The sequence below is a fragment of the Pseudonaja textilis genome, chromosome Z (genome assembly GCF_049901715.1).
Source record: "Pseudonaja textilis isolate UNSWEBS1 chromosome Z, rPseTex1.2, whole genome shotgun sequence".
Lineage (NCBI taxonomy): Eukaryota > Metazoa > Chordata > Lepidosauria > Squamata > Elapidae > Pseudonaja > Pseudonaja textilis.
This window is the reverse complement of record NC_142008.1, coordinates 91,639,991-91,661,140: the sequence shown is the minus strand read 5'-3', so window position 1 is coordinate 91,661,140 and position 21,150 is coordinate 91,639,991. Positions and strand designations below refer to the sequence as shown.

The following is a 21,150-nucleotide window of genomic DNA, read 5'->3' as shown; positions in this document are numbered from 1 at the left end:
AACAGGGATAGAATCAAGATCACGTGATATTTAAGACCACTTGGTAAGGCCACATTTGGAATAATGCATTCAGTTTTGGTCGCCATGATGTTGAGTCTCTAGAAACAGTGCAGAGACTGGAGGTTAAAACATATGAAGAAGGGTTGCAGGAACTGAGAATGTATAGTTTAATGAAAAGAAGGATTAGGGGAGACATGATAGCAGTGTTCCAATATCTCAGGGGCTGCCACAAAGGAGTCAAGCTATTCTCCAAAGCACCAGAGGGCAGGACAAGAAGCAATGGGTGGAAACTAATCATGGAGAGAAGCAACTTAGAACTAAGGAGGAATTTCCTGACAGAATAATTAATCAATGGAACAACTTGCCTCCAGAAATTGTGAATGCTCCAACACTGGAAGTTTTTAAAAAGATGTTGGATAATCATTTGTCTGAAATGGTGTAGGGTTTCATGCCTAGGCAGGGGGTTGGACTAGAAGACCTCCAAGGTCCCTTCTAACTGTTATTCTATTCTATTCTTGGAAGGGTATGATAGCACTCTTCAAACACCTGTATAGATAGTCATCGACTTTCAACTATTCTTTTAGTGTCCTATCAAAGTTGCAACGGCTTTGAAAAAAGTGACATTGCTTTTTCACATGACCATTATAGTATTCTCATGGTCAAATGATCAAAATTCAGACACTTGGCAACTGGCATGTATTTATGATGGCTGCATTATCCTGGGATTATGTGATCACCTTTTGCAACCTTCTGACAAGCAAAGTCAATGTGAAAGCCAGATTCACTTAACAACATTTTTATTAACTTAACAACTGCAGTTATTCATTTAATAACTGTGGCCAGAAAGTTTGTAAAATAGGGCAAAACTCAGTTAACACCTGTCTTGCTTAGCACTGAAAACTTTGGGCTCAATTGTAGTTGTAAATCACAGACTACCTGTATGTTATGAAGAACATACATTGCTCTCATTCATTCCAGAATTCAGGAATAAAATGATGACTTTAAATTGTAGGAAGAAAGATTTCAGTTGCATTATGTAAAGCAAGTTTAACAATAAAAGCAGTTGAAAAGTGGAGAGACTGGGAGTAGGAGATATAGGCAGCTGTGCTGCATTGAATAGAAGATTGAACTCAAATGTACCAACATCTGCCTTTTTTAAGAAAATGGATGAACATGAGCACTTTATTATACCAAATATCTATCCGGCTCACTTCTATCTGTTATCAGCCAACTGCTAGATCATTGAAACTTTCAGCTTGGCTAGAACAGTAACATTTCCAGAAAACTAGTCATTGACACAAGCCTCAGATAAAAAAACCCCCTTACCTACAGTTTCTTCTCCTATAAATAATTTCTTAGCTTTGAATGCCAAGATGCATCCCTTTGGAATAGTGATTATTTTCTTCCTATCTCTGGCACCCTAAAAGACAAAATAAAATCTTGCATCAGCTATATGGGATAAAATAACTTGGTGAGAGGAAATGCATTTTCTTTCCTTCAATTTCATGATAATTCAGTGTTCAGATTAGACCTCCAGGCTTAGTTTGATGTAGGCTTTATGAAAGATGCTGCTTTCCACTTTGTTAGATTCTCCAAACGTTGCCGTTTCCACAGCTTCTGCTGATGCAGTGATCAGATATAAGTTCCTCTGAAGCTTCTTTGATTGTTTAATAAATGGATGTTCATTGTTGATTTTTCTAAAAAAGAATACATGTATACCTCAGTAAAATACACTGCAATTGAATGTATAACTTTTTGGGAACAAAACCCCCAATCCAATAAGTATAGGTTCCATTGCAATAAGTAATAGCAATAGCACTTACTTATATACTGCCTTACAGTGCTTTACAGCCTGCTCTAAGAGGTTTACCCAACAATTTGGGTCCTCATTTTATCTAACTTGGAAGGATGGAAGGATGGAAGGATGGGTCAACCTTGAGCTGGTGAGAACTGAACTGCTGAACTGCAGCCAGCAGTCAGCAGAAGGAGCTTGCAGTACTTATGCTGCTTTGAGAGTCCAGGAATGGGTTAAGCTCCTCCTTGACATCATAGAGCTGAGTCTGCCACTATAAAAAGCTAGCCTCTGGCTGGACTGCCCATCTTTTGGCTCAGCTTCTTGTCTGACAGCATAGTCTCTGGAAGAAGTGCTTTTAAACAGCTAAAGGAAAAGTTTGAACTCAAAGAGATAGCAATACATTTAAAATCCAGCTCCCGGGGATCCGGTAGAGCTCTGTCTCCAGGAGAGCGGGGATCCACTCTCCTGCAGTGCCGAGGCTTCGGCCCTGCTGCACAAGGACTGTGGACCCAGGGAACGTTTAGAGGAACCTCCCACGGAGCCCCACTGATAGCAACCTTGTTGTTGCCGCCACCAGCCAAACCGCTTTATAGCTGACTCCGGAACTTCATTCCTGCCACTTCTCAGCTGTTCCGGCTTAATTCGATTGCTCAGGGCCTGGTAAGAGACTAAAGAGCAAAGATGGTGGCTAGGTCATCCCAGGGCCACCCCACTGGTGGGTGGCCATTTTAGAATTGCCGGGCAGCCATTTTAGAATTGCCAGGTAGCCATTTTAGAATTGCCAGGTGGCCATTTTGTTTTGGTGGAAAGTGCCTCCCCAAGGCCTCACAGTCTCCTAACTCGCCTGGCTTAGGCAACAGGTAGCACCTACATGAAGGAAGCTCACAGTACTCTTGGTGTCTGCTCTGCTAACCAGATGGAGAGGGAAGCCCCTCAACCTGGCCCCAAAGGACTGGAAGACTCCCAACACTCCCAAGCCCCTTTGAGGAAAAAGAAAAGACAAAGAGGCCTTTCTGCTAACAGAGAGGCTGCTTCAATGCAGCACTTAAGGAACAATTTGCAAAAGGCTCAGATAAAGGCCCAGATTCAGCATTCTCCTCACTCTGGGGAGGTGCACGTTAGCCCTGAAGTTTCTTTTAAGGGGGGCCGGAATCTGCTCACAGTCACCTGTTAGCTTGATCCCCAGAGAAAGTGGAGGAAGAACAGTTTTCCCAGGACCTAAGCAGATCAGGGCTTTCCTCTAGACAGGCTACCTGGGGGTCTGGCCCTTCCTTCCTCCCTCGGTGGTCAGGGGGTTCAAGTGGGGCATAGGCTTAAGCCTGAAGCAACCTACACCCCCACAGCTGCAGGCTTACCTCCTGAGGAGAATAGTCCCGAGGACCTTAGGGAAATGGTCTCTGTAACCATAAGGCAGGGTCTAGCAGAAGGATTTAAACAATTCCTTCACCCACAAGGGGAAGGCATGTTCTTGTTACATCAGGGTTTTCCCCAAGGAGTCCCCCACTCTCAGAAGGGTATTCCCAGACAGCAGTTCTGTTTCCAGCCCTCCCATTTGGAGTGGGGGGAGGAAAAAGAAGTAGACTATTCCGAGGCCTCTGACCATAGTCGCTCTACTCATTCTGAGGAAGAGGAAGGAGAACTCATAGACCCCAATATGTCTGAGGAAGAGGACTTTAGAGTTGATCAGCCTCCATCAGCAGGAGTTTTGAGGCCTTCCTTATTCAAGCCTCTGTTACACAAGGCTTTGGTTACTGCACAGCTAAACCCTGAGGAGGTGGCCCCAGAACCACAGGCTACCAATCTGGTCACACTGATTCATTGTTCTCCAAGCCAGTGGTACATACAGAGGTGCTCCCCTCCCCACTGATTTTCCTTGATCTAGTGAAGGAACAGTGTACCTCTCCAGGGGCAGGGCCTCGCCCGTCTGCTCACAACAGACGATTCTATAATGTGGGCCCGTCCCTGGCCAATGCCCTGCTGGTACCTTTGGTGAATGCTCGTTGGTGGCATTGTTTCTTCCTCAGGCACCCACACTGAACCAGAGGATGTGCTCAAGGCAGAGGACAAATGGTCTGAGCAAACCCTAAAGCGCACTCACCGGGCAGCAGCTTGGGCGATTAGAGCACCAACGGCACCCTCTTTTTTTAAAAAAATCTTCACTGCACTGGCTTCCCCAGCTTCAATAGAGGCTCCCGGCCACTGAGTTCAGAGCACATCAAGATCTCAATAACATAATTGCGGCGGCGGAGTTTATGGCAGACACCACTCTGAGCTCGGCCAAGTTCGCTTCCAGGGCCATGACTTCTTCATGTCATGAAGTGGTGGGCAGGTGGCTATTTTGGCTATGCAACTGGCAATCTGATTCCCATGGTAAATGGAAGTTGGCATCAGCTCCATGCATGAGCGATAACCTATTTGGTGATGTCCTTAAACCATAGTTGACAGAGACCAAGGACAAGAGGAAGGTCCTCTCTTCGATGGGGAAAAGGTCTGAGTCTCGCCCCGGGCCATACTTTTGCCCCTCGTTTTTCAGACCCAAACCCAGCTCTCGGTTCTCTAGACCTCAGAGGTCCTTTCCTGCTCACCAAGAACAGTGTCCTGAAGCTTCCGGCAGGCAGCAACAAGTCCCCAGTAAATGGCCCTTTCGAGGGGGAGTAGGTCATTCATTCAGATGCTCAAAATGGGTGCACCATCTCCCCCCCATCGGAGGCCATTTGGCTTTCTTCGCCTCCAAATGGGAGGAGTCTACATTGGACACCTGGGTTCTTGAGACAGTGAAGTCGGGCCTCCAACTGGAGTTTCTCTCCCCACCTCCATAATAGTTCATTCGCTGCCCCACTTCCAGGGACCGCTCTAAACGGGCCCTTACAGAATCGGCAATCCAAGATCTCATTGACATATAAGGTGTTCAAACGGTTCCGGAGAATCAATGAGGGCAAGGCTTCTATTCTTGCCTCTTCATGATCCCAAAGGCCTTTGGGGAGGTGGCGAGCCATCTTGGACCTTAAATTCTTAAACAAATGTATCCCATACAGGTGTTTTAAGATGCAGACCTTGCCTTCTATCCTTGAGAGCGTTCTAGAGGGTGACCTCCTCTCCTCCATAGACCTCACAGAGGCTTATCTCCACATTCCTATCTGGCCTCATCATTGCCAGTTTCTCCATTTTTGTTATCAGAATGACCATTTCCATTACCAGGCTTTACCCTTCAGTCTCTCGTCAGCTCCAAGGGTCTTCATTAAAATCTTGGCAGTTTTGGCAGCTTCGGTTCACACCATATTGGTGAGGGTCCAGTGCTACCTGGATGACATACTCATACAATCACAGTCAACCCACTCGGCCAATCACAACCTTCACATCACATTGCAGATCAGAGACCACAGGTTCTTGATCAATCTAAGGAAAAGTCACCTTTCCCTCACGACCAGGTTGCTTCACTTCAGGGCAATTATAGATACATCACTTTACACCGTGTTCCTCTCCCCGGACCGAGGGGAGAGCCTTTAAAGTGGCATCAGTCAGATTCGGCGACAGAGCATTGTCTCGTTGTCTCTACTGTCCCAGATCCTGGGAAAGATGATCTCCTACATTGGGATCATCCCGTGGGCCCATCTCCATGCCCGGGAACTCCAATGGTTCTTGCTCCCCTTTCAACAGGCAGGAGCCAGCCATGCTACCATAAGGGTACAGGTTCCTTATCAGGTCCTTCGCTCCTTCACATGGTGGCAGTCCCAGGCTCTAGAGAGGGGGTTTCCCTTCAAGGAGTCAGACAGGATCCGGCTCAACACAGATGCCAGTTTCCACGGCTGGGGAGCCATCTAGAAGGGGAAATAGCCCAGGGGTGTTAGTCACAGTCAGAAATGACATGCCCCATAAATTGGCTGGAACTATTTTCTTAGCCCTGAAACACTTCCAGAACAGGGTGGCTTCACTATGTGTTAGTCATGACGGGCAATGTGGCCGCAAAGGCCCATGCCAACAGGCAAGGGGGGACCAGGTCCAGGGCCTTGATGAGAGAGGCAGAGTTCCTGGGAGGTGGGCAGAGAGACACCTCCTTTCAATCAGGGTGGGCCATATATTGGGAGTTGACAATGTCCAGGTCAACTGGTTGAGTTGGTCCACAGCAGACCAGGCAGAGTGGAGTCTACACCTCTCTCTGTTTCAGGACTTGTCATGCTGATTGGATCCTCCAACCATAGGCCTCTTTGCCACCCCCCAGAATACCCAGTTGGGCAGGTTCTTCATCAGGTTTCTGACCCAGGGAGTGGAGGGGACCAATGTGCTTTGGAGTGCCTGGCCTCCGGGTCTCCTCTACACCTTTCTTCCTCTTCCCATTATTCTGGCTGTAATTCGGAAGTTGTTGGAGGTAAAGGTGGAGCTAATTCTCCTGGTGCCCCAGTGGACCAGGAGACACTGGTTCGCAGATCTGGTGAACCTGTCTGTGTCCCAGCCATGGAAGATCCTGGCATCCAAGATCTCCCTGCATCAGGGGGCATTACTCACCTGAACCCCCAGTGGTTCAGCTTAACCATTTGGCGCTTGAGCGGCACTCTATGAGGGCTTCCAACTTTCCTGAAAGGGTAATCGACACCATTCAAGCATCCCGAAAGCCGTCTACCACATGCATCTATGATGCGACTTGGAGAGTATTCTGCTCCTGGTGCATGCCTTTGGCCAGAGACCCCTCTTCTGCTTCTGTGGCAGAGGTTCAAATGTTCCTACAAGAGGGCTTAGGCAAGGGACTTGCCCCAACACGCTTCGCTGCCAGGTAGTGCCTCTCTCCCCTGTTCTATCCTGGGACAGTTATGCTTCTTGGTCCCATCACCCTTCGGTGTGCAGGGGGTCTAACCTTCGACCCCCTGTTGTACATAGGTTTCCCACTTGGGATTTACCTAAAGTGTTACAAACTCTAACAAGGCCCCCTTTTGAGCCCCTCAGATCTGTATCTCTACAAATGCTGTCCCTCAGGGTAGCATTTTTAGTGGCCATTACCTTGGCCAAGAGAGTGTCCAAATTAGCAGCACTCTTGGTGCGACAGGACCTGTGTCTTTTCTATCAGAACAGGGTAGTTCTTAGGTTAGACCCCACGTTTATCCCTAAGATAAACATGTGGTTTCACCTGGCACAAGATGTGTTGCCAGACTTTTGCCCCAGATGACAACATGAATTGGAACACAGATAGCATACTTTGGATGTGAGGCGGGCCCTTCGGATTTACATCAAACAGATGGCAGTCTTTCAAAAATCTGAAGCCATGTTTGTGTCATTCCATCCCTCTACCCTGGGGAACAAGGTGACTGCATTGACAATTGGTAGGTGGATTAGAGCTTGTATATCCAAGGCATAGCAAACTTTGTCCATGCTAGTTTCCAGACATGTCACAGCCCACTCCACTAAGAGTGCAGCTACTTTGGCCGCCTGGTCTACTCAGGCATCACTGGAGAGCTGCAGAGCAGCTACTTGGGCTTTGACTTCGCCATTTATATGGCATTATCGCCTGAATTTATTTGTTTCAGCCCAAGTATTGTTTGGTCAGAGGATGCTTCAACAGGTGGTTCCTCAGTCAGAGTGACTGGACCAGACGTTGGTCCTCCCATGAACATGCAGGCTTTGGTATGTCCCATTCCTGGATTCTCGAAGCAGCATATAGGAGAATGGGCATTGGTATAATTACTTGAGAACGCCCTTTCTATCTACGCTGCAAGAGAGTCCAGCCCCACCCTATATATCTGGTTATGATGGTTGGGGAGGGGTGAAATTAATTTCTTCTTTATCTTCCAGAGACAGTACGTCTGTCAAGTATCCTCACCTAAAAGATGGGTGGGCCAGCCTGAGGCTGGCTTTTTATAGTGGCAGACTCAGCTCTATGATGTTGGAAGGAGGAGCTTAACTCATTCCTGGACACTCTTGCAGCGTAGATAGAAAGGGCATTCTCAGGTAATTATAACAATGCCCATTCTAACCACCACAGCTCATAATCCTATACTGTTGATTTCCTTTCCATTTTCTGCGTACATTTCTAAGCTATGTTCTTTACCATATTTGGTTAATGCTTAGAAATAATTAAATCTTGTTGCAATTGAAGATTTATAGCTGTCTAAAGGCTTTAAATTATACTATATTTTGGAGTCCCAATGACATAGTTCTATGACTAAGCTGTAATGCTAGGAAGGGTAGAAGGAAAGAGGACCAGCAACAATAAGGAAGATAGGCTCAACTGGAAGACCTGAAAGATTAGGTTGGGTACAGATTCTCCTGCAGAAAAGCTTGTGATTGCAAAAATTAAAACTAATTGAAGTCAGTTAATCAGAGACTTTATATAAAGCACTGTTTTAGAAGAATGGCAAACTTGAGGACAATGTTAAATGTGACTGGAGTCTTTTTTTCATTTGGCTGTTTATGTTATACTTACTTTTCTTTCATCAAAGAATCAAGGTCTTCAATTGGAACATGTATCTTTTTCATCTTTACAGACCTTTCATGAGAAATGCTGACAGCACTAGTTATTTCAGTGTCAGTAATTCCACTAATATCCCCCTTCAGCATTCCATCTACAGTTTCTTCAAGGGTGAATAACTCTGAATCCTTCTGAACTAGAGGACAAATATTGTCAAAAATTATAAGTTTGAAGAAGTACTACAGAAACACATAGAAATAGAGCAGCAGACAACTATTTTAATGAGAGAAAAACTATCCTACCAGTAAAGCATTTTGTTGATAATGAATCAAACTGTTTCTAATCTAAATCAGTATTATAGAATTAATTACAGTTCATATTAAGAGTTCCAGAAAGTGGGAAATATTTCCACTTGCACGTTGGTATATTTTCAATTTAAACTTCTTGACATCTCTTGAAAAGTGCCTTTGAAAGGTGAGGGTGTGCTCTAGAAACTTGTTTCATCTTTGTCTGTGAATAATAGATAGTTGTTTCACAACAGCTACTTATTTATTTCCCTATGCTTAAGAGAAAAAATATTGTAAATCTACCTTGACAAAGAACTGTTAAGACAAATTTGAGTGTTTTGCTACTTCTGATGGCAGATATCATCTTGTGATACTTGTCATCAATCAAGACTGTTTCTACCTTTTTATTTGGAACAAAGAAATTCTGTTCTATTTGGAACCCTGACTATAAGAGTCTTTTATTCTTTGCAATGGCCTTTCAAGAGACTGCATTATTTTTCTAGAGTCAAGACCAGGAGTGTCAAACTCAAGGCCCGCGGACCAGTACTGGATGTTTAGATATGGTCCGTGGGCAGGAGTGGGATTCTACCAGTTCACACCGCTTGTTAATGTTCCCAGTAGTTTGGAGAACCAGTAAAACGGGCCCCTGGCTGACCCCGCCCCTCTCCACCTGCTCACCTGCTCCTGGAACAGTTTTTCATTATTGCACATGTGCGACATTTGTGCGTATGCGCAACATTCTCCCCCACCCGCCCCTCTGTTCCTGGTCCAATCATTCATTATTGCACATGCGCAACATTGCATGCATACACAACAATCGGGGATGGCATTCTCCCCTGCTGCCAGTCCCGCCCCACCCACTCCTCAGTTCCTGGCCCAGTCAGCCATTATTGCGCATGCACGACATCACGCACATGCATGACAATAGCTGACTGTATTCTCCCCCATCTGCCCTGTTCCTCCCCGCCCAGTCACTACTTATAGCTCATGTGCTACGCTTCCTACATTTTCCTGCCCGGCACCATTGCTCCCAGCAGCATCAGCAGCTGAGCCAGCCAGCCAGCTAGCCAGACATTGCTGCTTGCCTTCTTCTGCCCTGGGTGAGGGAGGGCAAGCCCCGGTCGCTACCTCCCTCTAGCCTGGCTGGACTGCTGCCCTTGCCCGACCAGATTGCCTTGCCCCGCCTGCCTCCCCAGGCCTGCCCCCCAGGCCTGCCTTGCCCAGCCTGCCTCCCAGGCCTGCCTTCCTGCCTTGCCTGGACGGCCTGCTTTGCCTAGACTGCCTCCCCCGACTGGCTTCTGTTACCAAAAATGCAGATTGGTGAGTGAGACCTCCAAGCAACACCCGGTCGCCTACCTGCTGCCACCACTAGCCCCGGTTGAGTCCCGACAATGACTCCTGGACTGCAGATGCCCTTGCCGACACTGCCTGCCTTGCCCGCCACTGTCTTCCCGCGGCCCTCCATTGTTCCTGCCTTGCCTTCCACCACCGATTGATAAGTGAGGAGGCAAAGGCAGTAAGGCGGTCGCCTATCTCCTGCTGCCACGGCTGCCAGCCCCAGTTGAATGCCAATTCCCGGGTCACCCAGTCTTTGCTTGCTATCTTTGGCCAGCCGCCATCTTTGTTTGCCTGCTGTCATCTTCCCTCGCCCGCAGCCCACTGCACCGTTGTTTCTGCCTTGTCTTCCACCAATTGGTGAGTGAGGAGGCAAAGGCAACAAGCCCCGCCAGTAATTAACTCCAACAAGAAAGAGCCTTGTCAAGTTGTTCTCCGAGGCTGCCAAAACCCACAGATAAGAAATAGTTTACAAGAGTTTTCAAATACTTGCTATAATGTCCACGAGGCTGAGTTTCAGAGCATCTTTGCCTTCTGCAAAGAATGCTTCTTTAAACCTGGATTTTATCCTTTTGAGGGAGGGGTCATTACCTTGCAGCCTTACTCCTGAGTCGCCTGTGCTGCTGTAACTGCTCTCAACAGAACTGGTTTTTAAGAAATTTGAATCCCACCCCCGACTATAGTTAGATAAATAGAAATTGAGGGATAGGAACTATAAACTAACAATGTCAACTGCACATAAGGAAAATTTATATAAAGTGTTTTATAGATGGTACTTTCCACCAAAAAGATTGGCAAAGATGTTTAATGACATGTCCGCTAAATGTTGGAAATGTAATCAGTTATTGGGTTCATATTATCATATGTGGTGGACATGCCCAAAAACAAAAAAAAATGCACAAAAATACATACATGGTGAGAAAAAATGATAAAGCAACATATAGATTTAAAACCAGAAATATTTTTGTTGGGTATCTTACCAGAAAAATACAATAAAGGAAATACATATTTAATTTTACATGGGTTAAATTCTAGTGGCTAGAATTGTGTTTGCACAACAGTGGAAAAATGAAGGGATCCCTACAGATGAAAGTGTAGTAAGTGCACAAATGGATAGATTAATACTTAAAATTAAGGAGAAAGAAGAAACTGAATGTTTTTTAACATTGGATTTGTTTTACGAATGGCTAACTAACAGAAACAGAAGTTAGACATTTAAAAGCATAAGAGAATGCTTAATTATATAAGGAAGGTTTACTAAAATGGATAAGCTATGATGATGTTCATGATGATGATGTTCATGATGATGATGTGATTATTATTGCTATATCATTATTATTTCTCAAAATGAACTGTACCCAAACAACACACTGTTTATGTAGACATTTTTATGTATAATAACAATAACAACAACAACAACAACTATTATTATTATTATTATTATTATTATTATTATTATTCTCAAGTGGGATCATAACCCTGAGAAAGTGGTCGAAAATGAGCATTCAAAACTACTGTGGGACTTCCGAATATAGACTGACAAAGTTTTGGAACACAATACCCTGGATATCACGATTGTGGAGAAGAAAAAAGTGTGGATCGTTGACATTGCCATACCTGGTGAAAGCAGAATCGAGGAGAAACAACTTGAAAAAATCACCAGATATCAGGACTTGAAAATCGAACTGCAGAGACTCTGGCATAAACCAGTGCAGGTGGTTCCAGTGGTACTTGGCACACTGGGTGCTGTGCCTAAAGACCTAGGTAAGCACTTAAAAACAATTGGCACTGACAAGATCACCATTGGTGAGCTGCAGAAGGCCATCTTACTGGGATCTGCTTGCATAATTCGCCAATACATCACGCAGTCCTAAACACTTGGGAAGTGTTCGACTAGTGATTTGTGATACGAAACGAAGCATGGTTATCTCATCTTCTATGTATACTGTAATAATAATAATAATGATAATAATAATGATGATGATGATGATGGTAAAAATGTTTCTATGTAGAAAAGGTAGCCCTCGGGCACTCAGTCTTGGTCCTTAAATACCCCTCAGTGGGTGGGAAAATGAGTCCAAAACTTGCAGTCTCAACAACACCTGTGACATCATCTCCTTAGCCTTACAAAGCTTTAGTAGGACATAAACGCTATAAAAATGCATGCTGAGTCTTGTTTTAGACAGTATAAATGGATTTTGGATAATCTATTTTTTCAACTTTGCTATTTATTCCAGTTTTCATAAACATGAGATCAAGGGTCCTGAAAGCTTACCATCAATCACTGAATATTCATTCTCTTATCTTTCTGCCTCTGAAAATCTCAGAAAACTTTGTTCATACATTTTGAGTACATACATACGGGTAATACAAAAGTTAGTGATAAAAATGTTGTATTCTTCAATTTTTTTATACTTTTCGCAAAATGTAACAGACAGATAATTCCATAAGTAAAAATATATGAATGAGATAGACTCTTGAAGATTACCTAGACTTGAAGTGTCATTTCCTGATAACAGCAGATGATGTAACTGATAGTCAGTTTTGAGAAAAGGACAGCTCTGCCACCACGATGTCTTCCTTTTCTTTTGCAGCACGCAAAAGGGCCTAAAATTGTTCTGGTCTATCAAGCTGGGTACTGGAATCCAATCTCCATGTGAATCTATCATTTTTGCCAAAGATTTAGTTGCGTTATAAAATGTCATATCTGAAGAAGAAATGTTGTCTAAGAGAAGGAATGAGGAAAGAAACAAAATCATAACTAAGTCCACACAGTATGCTAAACCCTGGTTTAATAATGAACAAATTACAACTGTCTGGGTTCTCACCAACCCAACCTAACCCAAACACATTATGATTTAGTTAATATTGAATCCATGCAATGAGTTGCAATTTGGAGATTTTTTTTTAATGTTACATTGTCACTTCCTAGGCTTAAAACATGTATTGCTAATTGCATATTTTGTAAGGCTTTGAAGTAATCTAATTCAATATTACAATAGCTTTTCCAAATATGGGTAGTGGGTTGTTATTTGGAGAACATATAGGTCTTCAGATGCTGCTTGATAACAACCACCAGTGCAGCTCACCACTATCTGTGCTATTTAGAAATGCTGGAAAGTTTTCATAGAATCATAGGACTAGAAGGAATGTTGGAACCCTGCCCAAGGCAAATGGCTGCCCAATATTTTCTCGAAAAACTCCAGCAATGGACCATGCACAGTTGCAGGAGGCAAGCTTCTTACAGTAAATTTCTTACAGTAAATTTCTCCTTAGGTCCTGGTGGACTCTTTAACCAGCTTGCACCCATTGCTTCTTGTCCAGTCCTCAGGTGCTTTTAGGAATAAGTCAACCCCCTCTTCTCTGGGTAGCCCCTCAAGTGCTGAAGACAACTGTTTATCCTTATTCCTTCTCTTCATTAGGCCTAGTTCTCTTAATTGTTCATTATACAGTTTTGCCTCCAGACCCCTTTCAATCTTTGTTGCCTTTCTTTCTTTCTTTCTTTCTTTCTTTCTTTCTTTCTTTCTTTCTTTCTTTCTTTCTTTCTTTCTTTCTTTCTTTCTTTCTTTTCTTTCCTTCTTTCCTTCCTTCCTTCCTTCCTTCCTTCCTTCCTTCCTTCCTTCCTTCCTTCCTTCCTTCCTTCCTTTCTCTCTCTCTCTCTCTCTCTCTCTTTCCTTTCCTTTCCTTTCCTTTCCTTTCCTTTCCTTTCCTTTCCTTTCCTTTCCTTTCTCTTGCTTACCTGTCTTATGGTGGTCAGAACTGAATGCAGCTTTCTAAGTTGTGGCCTCAATAGCCAGTGTGTCATTGTTACTATTACTTCTTATGATATTTCACTATAATGATAGTGACTCTGCTGGCTCATACTTAATGGTGGTCCACTAAGACACCTGCATCCTTTTCACAATTATTACTGTTGAGTCAGGTACCACTAATTCTATACCTTTGCATTTGATTTTTCCTGCCTAAGTGCAGGACCTTATTTTTCTCACCACTGAATTCCATCTTGCTGCATCTTGTTGGATGGTGTAGTTCTACAACTTGTGAAATGTTACAGCCTGATATTAACAAGTTCAGGACTTCTAGTCCAGCAGTTGCCCACCGGTGGGCCATGAGAAAATTTTGGTGAGCTGCAGAGAAATCTCACCCCTAGAGCACCCCCCCCAAAGCAATTAATCCAGGCTGTGCAGAAAAACACAAGGCTGCACTGCTCACATGGCACGCGGGAACCTTCCCCGCCCACTCACTCTTTACCCAGAAAACTTGCCTGCTAAATTGCTATTTGTCCAACCATCAGCTGTTCTGCTATGCTGGGAGATTTAGATTAGCTAGGAAGCAGGAAATGGTTGGATTTCTTGCTTTCTAGCTAGTCTTTAGACCTTCAGCTCTGCTTTTAAGCACAGCCTAACCTCCCTTATGACTGAAGATTCTATTATTCAGTGCAGACTCACGCCAAGCAAATTTTATGTGACAGACTGAGCTAGCCAATGGCAGATAGATAGATCACTGAATGATTCTGTGAGCAACTCAATCTGCCTGCCTGCTTTGCCTGATTTTGAGTAAAAGTAGCCCTTTATATATTAAATATTCAATATTAACATACATGGTGTATTGTGAGTTAATTTTGTGAGTTTGCTTGCAAGTAAATTTTATGTGACAGACTAAGCTAGCTGGTGGCAGGTAGATAGATATCTGAATGAATCTGTGATTCTGTGAGCAACTCAATCTGCCTGCCTGCTTTGCCTGATTTTGGGTAAAAGTTGCTCTTTTTTAATAAAAAAATCAATATTTATATCAATATTTATAATATTTACTTACAAGCCATGCCCAGCCAGTCACGACCTCCAAGCCACACCCACAAATTAGGCCACACCCACATAATCAGTTAGTGGTCCCTGGGATTTAAAATTATGAGTTTGGTGGTCCCTGAGGTCCCAAAGGTTGGTGACCCCTGTTATATTCTGCAGTCTGTATTCCACTGTGATCAACCCAGCATCATAAGTTAATCAGAGATTAATTTAAAAGACAAACTAAGAATATGGAAGTACAGGTACCAGCTCTCTATTTAACACCAATCACTTAGCAACCATTCAGTGTTATGACAGATGCTGGAAAAGGGACAGCTCAGCTTCTGATATCAGTCCTCCTCCCACATAATGTGATAATGTAACCGAATTTCAGGCACTTGACAACTGGCCAGCATTTACTGCCATTTGGGTAACCGCGATTTATGACATTTTTGCCAGAAATCAGGTTTTGGCTATCCCTTCCCTGCGACCAATGGATTCACTTAATGACCATGGCATTTGCTTTACAACTACAGTGAAAAAAATAAAACTGGGTCCTGACAGGTGGTAACCTGTTTTATGACTGTCATAGCAAAAGAGGTCTGACTATAACAGGCAGCCTTATTGAGGTCCTGCTCAGATTCACTCATGCCTTGGTCACCTTCCATCTGGATTGCTCTACATAGGGCTATCCTTGAAGACTATTCAGAAACTTCCACTGATCCAGAATGCAGTAGTATACACAATAATTGGGGTGGGGGTATGTTTGTCCATGTAACATCTCTATTGTGTAAAATGCACTGGCTTCCTTCTTCTTCCCACCCCCAAGTGCAATTAAAAGTGCAAGTGATTCGTTTGAAAACCCAATATGATACAAGACCTGGCTATCTCAGGGACCACCATTCCATCCTATCAGATCTGGCAGGGTGTGCACACTCCTAGTCCCTTCCACTAAATATCCCTAAACTAAAATGGGAATGTTCACAACAGAAATTGAATAAAATGTCTTTAAAAATGAATACCCTACTTGAAAGTCTGTGGAATTCCCTGTGGGGAAAAAAATATGCCTCCACTCAAATAAGTATGTAACCAGGCAAGTCTCCTTCAATTTCCTGTTTGATTTTTCTCATTGAATTATGCTATAAAGCCGTATTTCTCAACCACGGCAACTTAGAGCTGGGTGAACTTCAACTCAGAATTCCACAGCCAACATTCAGACAGTCCATCTGACCCATCCTAAAGTTTATATGATATAAAGTTTAAGGTGTGTTGCCAATTATAAAAAGTATGTTAAAGTGCAGATGGAGAAAATAAGTGGATGATTGCTCCAGATTTCATGAATGATTGCTTTGGCCTGAATTGGAAATATCAGAACCTCCAGTGGCTTTAGGGCAGGGTGTTCAACCTTGGCACTTTAGGTGTGTGGACTTCAACTCCCAGACTTTCCCAGCCAGCACATGCTGGTTGGGGAATTCTGGGAGTTGAAGTCCACACACCTTAAAGTTGCCAAGGTTGGACACCCCTGCTTTAGGGATTGGATCAAAACAACAGCAACAGTGTTTAATTTTAGGCTTTTCCACTTGAGGAAAGTGGTTTTCTGTGTCAAAATACTATTATCCACCAACATGAAGTTTGAATACATCCTTGGTATAGCCGATACTTTTAAAAAGAAACACTCTTTTTTAAAGAAAAGATGAAGCATCTAATATTGTATACATTAGTGTTTCCAAAACATTTTCTTTCTTTGCCCAAAATCCTTCTCAAAATGTCCCTGTTGAGATTGGGTAATGGGTTTGTGTATCCTTACTCAGAAAAAAGTTATTTTTGACTGATTTGGAACAATTTACCCAGATTTGGGAAACAATGTATACACGAAGATAATGTCCGCCTTTCAAACATTGTTTGTTATCTTTAGTTCCCCATTTTATTTCGCGCCATCGTTTTTGAGTTAGTTTAAAAACTAGAAGCGATACATAACACTGTATTTATAATTTCTGCAAGTAAAAGAACTCCCGATTCATTCCTGTCCCTGGGAAGTTTGCTTAATTGGAAGAATAATATTCAACAATCCGCCGCCGAGCAAGCTTTAAGTTAAAAAAAAAAGTTTATTTTTTCTTACCTTCGTCTATCCTTTAAACGGCGCTCCGGAGAAACTCAATCTTTGACTTGTAGGGATGAGAAGCTAAATACGCAGGGGATTAGGTAGTGCGTTAGAATGGCTTTATTTTGTTTTCTTTTGCTTCTTTTGAAGAAGCCGATAATTAACTCGTATTTTTTTCTATTCTTAGAAAATATTGCGGTGTTCTACCTTACGCTTACAACATTAACAAGCTTATTTTTGAGTAGGTGCTTGTACACCGTTCGAGGGACCGCAGCTAATGAGAGAACGAATTGCTCGGAAAGGGCGGGGATTGTTAGAGAATGGGTTGTTGCTTCCATCGGTAGTTTCCGAAATTGAGAAATTCCATGTGTGGAGAATTGAAAATATTGCAGCGATCGACGGGGCTTTTCCTAAGTATAGTATGCCCTTTACCCTGTCATGCGAGTCAGCTGCAGGATATATGCACTATTTTCTCTTTTCGACGCTGGCAGGAAGAGCAGTAAATCACAGGGCAGGAAGCGATTTCCAAATCCCCCATCCCTCCCTGGACGAAGTAAGAGTGTTCAAAGGAACATATTTACAGGAAGGTTCTAATGAACATCCATTAAGATTACAAAAACACCGATATAAAATAACAAAATGAGAAGAACAACTTTGCACAGAAGGTGAATATTTCTTACTTACCACCGTTTTGCTCTCATCACCCTTTTTATCGGAAACCTTAAATTTACTGTGTGGTTTCAGTCTGGGTGGGCTGTCATTTTTGTGTATTATCTCAAGCAGCAAACTTTCAACAGACTCCAAGTTTTTGGCAATTTTTTTTCCTGATAAAATGACAGGAACTCATGTCTTAATGTTTGTATTATGGAAAAACGCCACTTTTTCATGAGTACTTTGGAAGTCAAAGAAACTTCTTTGTCTTTTGTTTTATATATTTATTTATAGCCTTTGCAAGCTGCACCAGTTGTGAGATTCTGGGCAGTGTACAACCAAGAAAAAAACAACAAAAATCCCAACAAGGTTGGGCTTAGAAAAGCCAATTTCATGGATAGGCAGCGGAAAAAAGTTTGCTGGACATGTTTGTGTTGTGATTAAATACAGCTATTGCAAACTTGAGGGAATAGCAGATATAGCAGCTAGAAATGATATGGTGTACTCTTTTTTTTTTTTGTACCTCAGATTGGCTTGCCTGGTAAAGATGCTAACCCTGGTTTACAACTTAGTATTTGACCTGGGATGTCAGCTGCTGATATGGAGCCTGAATTCTTCTTTATATTATTACTACACCACTATTTTTGACAGGCAATCTCCAGGACATGAAACAGTTTTTCACTTAGAACAATCATGATTATTTTTAGCACAACTCCAGTAATAGACATAGTTATATAATAGCTATGTCCAGTCCAAATTTATATAAATTTATAAATATTTTTTTCTTTATCAGGGCATAAAAGACATATTAAGACTTTTTCTGCTTTTTAATACAGATTGGGAAGTCACATTTTGGGACACATTTATGCACCTAAAGCTATTCCAGTAAAGGTGATGGAATTTGTTTGACTCTTAGAAGCAACTGTTCCATTTTGGTTCATGATAAGGCATATTATTTACAATAGGAACAAACATTATTTGTGTAGATGGAGCCAAACTTATTTCCTGATAGCAGAAAGATTGTGATGTTTAGGGTCAAGAAGTTTCCTTTTTCCCTTTGTTTCTGGGGGAAACAAGAGATTCTTTAGAGATTCTTTGGGATTTAAACTATTTAAACCTATGTATTCCATCTCACACTTGTGAGAAATATTTGGCCAGAAAAATCACAAAATCAAAGGAAAAAAAGTGTATGTCAGAGATAATAATAGCTGCATCACAGCTGTAACCACAGGTTTGACCACAAGTCAAAGATTTGTAATATAGGACTTGAAAAAAAAAGCACTTAAAAAAAGAGTATGTAACTAAAATTCTATACTCGTGCATTGACTGAATATCTTTCTTGATGATTACTATGAAGGGATCAGAGATCACTTTAGTGTTGGATTTACACAGAATAAACAGTAACTGTGCATGGATTTCATAGTTCCTTTACTTCCCACTGTCCTATCCAAATGTATGGCAGATAGATAGATAGATAGATAGATAGATAGATAGATAGATAGATAGATAGATAGATAGATAGATAGATAGATAGATAGATAGATATAGATAGACAGAAACACATATATCTCCCTCTCCCACTCCCCCACCCTCCATTCCTCCCTCCCTCCCCCTCTCCCCCCTCATTTAAAATCCAAAACAGGCCTCAGTTATAGATGTCTTGAAAATCCACAGATGATCAGCATAATGCTCCCAATCCTATTTTTGATATATTTAAACATCATTCTACAAATTGGACAGTACTATTTTTGCTAGTGTATTTATTTTGTGATTCAGAGTATTATATGAACCCATAATTAACCAATTAATTAACCCAATTGAACTAATTAAATAAGGCAAGGGAAAATGTGTTTTGTAAACGTAATCAATGTGAAAATGCCTTTAAATAGAGTTTGGGAAATTTGCTTTGTATAGGAAGGAACTGACAGGACATCAGAGTAAACTAGATTTTTGAACAGCTTGCTTATTGAGAATCAATCAATAATGTCTATACAAAGTTAAATTGCTCCCACTTGGCTTCTTATGCCAACTAAAGTGCTTTATCACATTTACTAAGCCCACACTGCTTTACGTACTCTTGCTTATTACGCAACACCCATTGCACTGTATGGATCAAAACCCAGTATTTTGTAGTAAAAAGTTTGTATCTATTGTTCTTTGCAAACCAGCACTTCTCTTTTTCTTTTTTGAAGGAAACCCCAATTTCAGCACATTTTCCCAGAGCTAATGGGTATTTTTTTAATTGGAGTGCCCATTCTCAGACTGGAAAAAAGCCCTAAATGTCTTAGATTGTTTGCAAGTTTAATAACAATATTCAGATTTTCAACAATACCTCCTGCATGCTGATATGTCACCAAGGTTAAAGAAAGAATTCTGAGGCACCTTTACACGTGGGAGCAGTTTCAAAGTCAACCTTACCTTGCAACTCATATCATAGTAGTCTAACAGGAAAAATGCTTCTGCAGACCTCCAGATCAATATAGGTAGCCCTTGATTAACAACCACTCATTCAGTGACCATTTGTAATTACAACAGCTTTGAACAAATGCTCCTTAAAACTGGTCCTTGAAGTTCTAAGGAAGTCCCAGCACCCCTGAAGTTACATGATCATGATCCACATGGTTGGCAATTGGCTAACACTTAAGATGGTTGCAGCATCTCATGTCACACAATCATCATTTGAAACCCTTTCTGCTGACTTTTCACAAGCAGTCAGTGTGGAAACAGGCAGGGAAGTTCGCAAGTCATTCTGTAGGTCACTTGCAGTCCAGCAGCTTTTTCTCCTGAGTGGCCTAGTTATATCCCCTACCCACAGCATCCACCCACCTTGATGGCTACCCCTGCACTCTTGCACACACTCCTTCACCCACATACCTGTTCGCCATCCTGTTTGCGAGCTGCCTAAAACTTGCAATTTCCCCACAGATTTTGCTTGTTGGAAGCTGAAGGAAGTTGTGGGTCGTTACCTAAATTGCCTAAAACTTGCAATTTTTAACAATGGCAATGGGGAATGCTGGGATTGCCATTGCTAAGCTATTCAGTCATGTCGCATCATGCTTTATAACTGCATCAGTTGGTGAAAGAAATTCCAGACCCAATTGCCATGGTAATCTGAGAAAGACCACCTGTGTAAATACAAGTCCATATAGACAAATTCATGGTGATTTCAGCACTGTAATTGACCAACCTAAAGCAGAGAGAATGAGTGCTGATTGGCTGCTCAGTGCTCAGTATTGGCTGCTTTAAATTGAGCAATAGGTAAAGGTGCAATAATAACTCCAGGATCTCCATGTTGAATGTGCCTTCAATCTGCAGAAGGTGAGGATAAAATGTGCAAGGAAAATGGAGCAATGGGCATGCATTACAGATGTAAAGGAATTTCAGAGTTTTATTTATTTTATTTTTTATTTTGATTTGTCAATTGCTTAAAAGATAACAGGTATAAGTTAAAACATAGTTATGAATACATGAAATGGGTACATATAAGAAAAATAAAAGAAACAATAGGACAGGGATGATAGGCTTGTTGGTGCACTTATGTACGCCCCCAACAGACCTCTTAGGAAAGGGGTGAGGTCAATAGTAGACGGTCTAAGGTTAAAGTTTTTGGGGTTTGGGGAAGAAACCACAGAGTCAGGTAGAGTATTCCAGTCATTGACGACTCTGTTGCTGAAGTTGTATTTCCTGCAATCAACTTTGGTGCAATTAACCTTGTGTACTCTTGGGGCAATTAACCTTGAATCTATTGTGTACTCTTGTGTTGTTATGATTGAAGCTGAAGTATTCATTGACAGGTAAGT

The 21,150-nt window shown here is 42.3% G+C and overlaps 1 protein-coding gene across 1 annotated transcript in view; it reads right to left on the bottom strand.

The window, feature by feature from the left end:
* The window catches only part of GSDMA (gasdermin A), a 38,138-nt gene extending 25,565 nt beyond the window's left edge, over window positions 1-12,573 (bottom strand). Inside the window, exons 1-4 of the mRNA XM_087917517.1 lie at window positions 12,303-12,573; window positions 8,208-8,388; window positions 1,532-1,697; window positions 1,327-1,420 (exon numbers count right to left, since the gene is read on the bottom strand). Coding sequence (XP_087773643.1) covers window positions 1,327-1,420; window positions 1,532-1,697; window positions 8,208-8,388; window positions 12,303-12,573 — 712 coding nt within the window. The remainder of the gene's footprint in view (window positions 1-1,326; window positions 1,421-1,531; window positions 1,698-8,207; window positions 8,389-12,302) is intronic.
* Window positions 12,574-21,150: the final 8,577 nt, after the last annotated feature.